Below are 6,000 nucleotides of genomic sequence, written 5' to 3'. Positions count from 1 at the left end.
AGAGAAAAAGATAGAAAAGAGAGAGAGAAAGAGAGAAAGAGAAAGAGAGAAAGAGAGAAAGAAAGAGAGAGAAAGAGAGAAAGAAGAGAGAGAGAAAGAGAGAAAGAAAGAGAAAGAAAGAGAGAGAAAGAGAGAAAGAAAGAGAGAGAAAGAGAGAGAAAGAGAGAAAGAAAGAGAGAGAAAGAGAGAAAGAAAGAGAAAGAGAAAGAAAGAAAAGAGAGAGGAAGAGAGAAGAGAGAAAGAGAGAGAGAAAAGAGAAGAGAGGAGAGAGAGAGGAAGAGAGAGAGAGAGAGAGAGAGATTCTATCAAACCGTCAGATTATATTTCAGGGTAAAGCACGTGAATACCTTCCTTCAAAATGCAAATAAGAATATTGTTTAATCAAAATATAAAGAATGTCTTACCTTCACTGTACATAGTAACTGGTACGGCCCCTGAAAGAACAATAAGAAATTATCAGTCAATTTCTTGATATTTAAAGGAATACTTAATGAATAATGCTAGTAGCAAACTACAGAAAGACCTAAAATTTATTGTGAAGGAAAAACCCTCGAGTTCAATTTCTTAAAACCCACACAATTTCTGCTTTTTACACTTCCAAACAAGAACAACTTTTCACTTTTTTTTTTTTTTTTTTTACTGTAGATTTACCTTTGATTAAGGTAACCAAAATACATTTTGAAGATACCCTGCACTTGATAAACCATATGTAGATACTATGCAATGTTAATCTATTTAGACTTAGTAAATGTTTAATTAATAAAATTCTTCAATACCCAAAACATTACATTTTCAACTTACAAATTCCTGCCAAGCTTTGATGAAAATATCCTAACAAAACAGTACATGGGTAAAGGAAAGACATTCAATAAACAAAATCTATCTTTATCCATGGCATTATACCTTCTGTTTCAATTATTATCTGCTACCAAATGTCCCCCTACCTATAAACACTTCAGAAATTATTTCCAGAACTTTGGTACTCACCTAGCATTCCTCAAAACAGACCTTGCAGGAGCTGAAGACACCACCTGTGTTTTCTTTCTGACAACCATAACCTATCATAGGTTGTCCATCCAACTGTCTGTTGTTGAATAATTCAACTGACCTGGTTCAAATATAAGCCAATTACATTAGTTTGAATTCATACAAAGTAAAACCACTTCATCCTCTAATTTCATTTATTCCAAATAAAAGTTTCATTTAATCCAAAGTGAAAATTAACATTTAAATGTTACATAGGATCACAAGCACATGCAAGAATTTTACATACCTGTATGCATCATCTTGGCTTACAAAGAAATGCCTCTGCTACTACCCTGTCTAACCATTCTGACACTGAACACAGACCCAACTGTACCAAGTAACTCTTCCATATCTTCCACACTTACACAAGGATGCAAGTTTGACACCACAACCTGCAGAAAAGAAAAAAAAGTAAAAAAATTTATAAAACTTTTCTAAATATTTTTTTCTTGGGTTTGTATTGTAACAAAAATCCAACAAAAAACAGAAGGGCTGCACCAACCCACTAGGCATGACCACGATGCAAGATCTGTCAAGGAACAACCTTAGGCCCACCCAGGCAGGAATGGGACAAGGTGAACTGCCCAATGTCTAATCACCATTGCTCATGCTCCGACTTACACAAGTACACGGTAGTAGAACGAGCTACCAAATCTCATGCCGAAAACCCCTCCTAAGTTATATTTTGGTACAGAACAGCTCCTCCCAAGTAAACCATGGAGAGGAACCTATACCAGTCTTGAGATTGATCTCTAGCTAGAGTGGTTCAACACATTCTCTTGGGTGGTATGACTGCTGAGAAGCCACAGGTAATAAGTGAAGTACCCTGCCCATGCAATTAAAAGAGGCAACTACCTGAAGTTATCCTAGTGGTAAACAACCTTCATTGTTTGCACATTGTAGAATCACCATAATGGTTGATTATAGTGGAGAACAAGCGTGAAGCAACTTTCCTATGGGCACAAGGTAACCTTGCCAATATTATAATCATGTCTTAACACAGAGCACCGAGAACTCTTTCCTTCCACCATACAGTATTGTGAAACTGACGAGGAGGAAGGAAACTTGGTTAAAATAGCTATCTGACAAACTGCACAACATTTCTTCAGCATTATTATCCCTTGGGCATAATGAACTACCAACATTTACCTAAAAGAAAAAACTAAAAAGATTAAAATGGCCAGTTGACGGTGACGGAAGTAATGTACATTAAGTTATTTTTTGGCAGTTGAAAGTAGCCTACCCAACCACCAATTAGATACTCTGTTGTAATTTTGACAGGCTACCCTACCCTACCACCCAATTAGACAGTTGAAATTTTTAACAGGCTGCTTCCAGGTACGCTGAAAACGCAATATAAGGACTGGTTTATTTGTATTAGTGTATGAACAGAGTAAAACAGTAGTGTACTATATCCATTAATAAGGAAGGCTTGTCTAGAGAAACCCAATTACTTCAAGCTAAGCCTATCAACTGTAGCAAAATCCAAATGAATAGTTAAAACATGCAAGGGTAACAGTGTACAAACCTTTGTTCCAGGATCTGCCTGAACCACTGGGGCTTGAACAGTTGCCATCTTCTTAGGGTAAACTTGTTGGTAATCGACAGCATCATAATAATCTCTGAAAAAGACAATATTTCATATTTCAGCAGCAGTTAATAAGGTCCGAATAGCTAATACAGAGCCATTATTTATCAAGAGCTGTTTAGATTAAGTGAATAAGACTTACGCGGCTATACATAATTGGATATTATTAAATTACTTGTCTAAGGAAATTTTTACTTTTATTAAAGATATTTTTAAATTAGTTTCAACATACATCTAAACATTTTTTCTTTCCAATGATACATTAAATACTTGATAAAAGTTTGTTTTGCAAGTATTATTATTATTATTATAAAAAAAAAAAAGCGCTAAACTAAATATAGAAACAGGTCTATGGCACTAAAAGGAGTAGAAATATTACACATTAAATAAGTTCCTCGGTCTATAAGTCAAGTATGAACAATATCCCATTAAAAAAGGAATTGTAATCTGAAATTTCCCTTCCTTACATGGCTTATCTTAGGAGATGATCAATGATTTTATTTACGCTACACGTACCATATATTAGTCAATCCTAATAGAAATGTACAAGTATCATTACAGCCAATTTATGGAAATTTATATTAGCATGTATTACAGTAAATTACTAACAGAAATGAAGTGTAATTCTAAAAGAGAAGATTTAAAGTTTTAGCTGCAAGGAAGGTACTTAGAATGAAAAAAGAGAAATTCTTACAATTCAAGACAGACCAAGCTTTATTGGAAAAGCAAGATGCTACAAGCGCCAACCCCCCCCCACAGAGAGAGAGAGAGAGAGAGAGAGAGAGAGAGAGAGAGAGAAGAGAGAGAGAGAGAGAGAGAGAGAGAGAGAGAGAGAGAGAGAGAGACTGCAGTTCAGGGTAAAAAGGATGTTTGAAATAATCTCAATTAAAATTTAACGTATACTCAAACTATACATTAAAAATAAATTTTCCAAAACAAACCGTTTTCTTCCCTCCCATGATGATTCTTGCCACTGATCTGCATACTGCTGTTGACCACCGACCTGAAACATAAGAATTAGAAGACCGACTTACGTAATTATCTTTTTTATACCCCCAGTAAAGTTTCCTGCAAGGGTTTCTTCTCAAATTTTAAATTACTCAAAACCGAATTTAATTTTCTGCTAGTGACAAAATTTAATACAAAAACTAATAACAAATTCTAGTAGTATTTTCAAAGATTTAATTTATTGCTAGTGCCAACAAAATCTAACACAAAAACTAAAACTTCTAGTAGTATTTTCCAGCATAGATTACTAGCATCACAAAATATGCTTGTTTGGAACTATAATTTCAAAGTCCAGTTTTATAAATATCAGTTTTGCTCCAAAACACCTAGATTTTAAAAAGCTAAAACATTCCCTCACCCTGTAATTTGAATTGGCAGTTGTAATTCGAAGTCTGGATGGCCTCACTTCTGGTTCGTATTCTCTGGCATAGACTACTTGTTCTGCTGGACGAGCCCTAATAATAGTTTCGGGTCCTACCAACATGGTATCCATTCCTGTTGGTACGCCCATGCCCGTCGCAAATGACTGTCCCCGTGGGGCAAGCTGTACTTCAGGCCTGTAACTATAAAAAAAAAAAAAAAAAAAACCACATTAATATAGCATACCAATCTGCATACTTTCACAATGCTGATAAAACGCTATCTAAAAATGCATTTTAGTGAAATATCTAGAAATATTTCCTACTGGCAACTAGAGTTTAAAGTAAAATCCAAACTTCTAATATTGTATTATGTACAACCATACATATACCAAGGCACTTCCCCCATTTTGGGGGGTAATCAACATCAACAAATGAAACAAAACAAAAAGGGGACCTCTACTCTCTACGTAAATAAAATAATTAAAATACAAAGCAGCCAATGTTTATACGAATCAACAAATCATTTAATTATACTATAATGGACTTTAGACTAATCTCAAAATCTTCTACAGCAAAGCTAACTTATGCAAAAACCCAATAGAGTAACAATTCTTTATTAAAAAAAAAAAATGTTAAAGTCCTACATCAATTACGGTATTTTACATATGAAGTAGCGAATACCTCATTCTAATTTAAATGTAATTTCTACTTCATAGTGACAATGATAAATTGAGATACCTAGCTAATCATGCCTTCCCAATGATAAAATTTGTGCTTTAAACATGTTAAGATGAGCACAGCTTTTAATGCGAATGAACTTTAGCTATTAACTTAACCATGACCACAAAACTTGAATGAACTTATATATCCTAAGATATTGGGGTTACAGCCATACAGCTTTTACGAAATTAGAGGATGTGGAATACCATCTTTGTTTCCTTTGGTATTCTATAAAAAGTCAAACACAATTTCCACCCATGTCTATTTTTGTAGACTGATTAAAAAAAAAAAAAAAAGAAAGAAAAAGAGAGAGAGAGAGAGAGAGAGAGAGAGAGAGAGAGAGAGAGAGAGAGAGAGAGAGAGAGAGAGAGAGAGAGAGAGAGAGAGAGAGAGAGAGAAACTTACTTGACAACTTCATAGGTATCATATGGGCGCATATTGTTGTTCTTGATGGTGAAAACACCAGCGTTGTTCGACATTGTCTGCATACGTCCACCGGGTCTGTTTCCTTTGGTGACAACAGCGGCTCTCCTAACTACACCAGGCTTCCCTCTGATGATCTTCTTATTGGCACCTGCCACAGTGCGGATAACAGCAGCACCCTTCATGCGGGTTTGCCCCACATTCACTAAAATAAAGTCAATTGTTATAAGGAAAAGAAATACATTTATTAATAGGGAAACTAACAAACTAAATGTAAATTTAGAACTGGAATAGTATCTAAATTACTATGGAATAATTTATATTTGGGGAAGAACAATCATTGATTTAGCTACTGATTTTCAAGTGACAATTGAAAGAAACTAACCCGGACACAATAGGTTAAACCTGGAAAACCACAGCCATTAAGACTTGCGGTAGCCGATATACACAGCAGAGAATCTCTGGTTAAGTTTCGAGAGCAACTACAACCTAAAAAGAAACGGAGGACCCGTTTTCAAAGTGATGAGTGCATAAACACCAGAAATATACAAGGCTTGACATGCATCCATTAAGATAAAAAAGAAACTGAACATATTCCTATTTGCAATAGATCCTGGGGTCCTCCTTTCAGTTCTTTGACAAGCTTATCAAAGATATTTATAGGAAATAGAATCACTACCAAGAGCCAGAGGGAAAAAAATTTATGTGGATTTATGTAGTTGACAGAAACTGTACACTGAATGGACAGCATTATAAGAACCAAGTGGTAATGATGTAATTTTTGGGGAAGCTAAAGAATGTAGCAAGGGATCAGTCATGACAAGATTAAGCTAGGGGCCAAAATGAACACTGCAAACATCACGTAATGCCAAC

General features: G+C 35.1%; 1 protein-coding gene across 1 annotated transcript in view; it reads right to left on the bottom strand.

Moving 5' to 3' along the window:
• LOC137651497 (polymerase delta-interacting protein 3-like) overlaps window positions 1-6,000 on the bottom strand; it is a 33,356-nt gene that overhangs the window by 6,149 nt on the left and 21,207 nt on the right. Inside the window, 4 exon segments of the mRNA XM_068384723.1 lie at window positions 2,555-2,648; window positions 3,556-3,617; window positions 3,981-4,185; window positions 5,110-5,332. Coding sequence (XP_068240824.1) covers window positions 2,555-2,648; window positions 3,556-3,617; window positions 3,981-4,185; window positions 5,110-5,332 — 584 coding nt within the window.

The sequence above is a fragment of the Palaemon carinicauda genome, chromosome 13, assembly GCF_036898095.1.
Source record: "Palaemon carinicauda isolate YSFRI2023 chromosome 13, ASM3689809v2, whole genome shotgun sequence".
Lineage (NCBI taxonomy): Eukaryota > Metazoa > Arthropoda > Malacostraca > Decapoda > Palaemonidae > Palaemon > Palaemon carinicauda.
The sequence above is the reverse complement of the archived record's forward strand: the minus strand, read 5'-3'. Positions and strand labels throughout refer to the sequence as shown.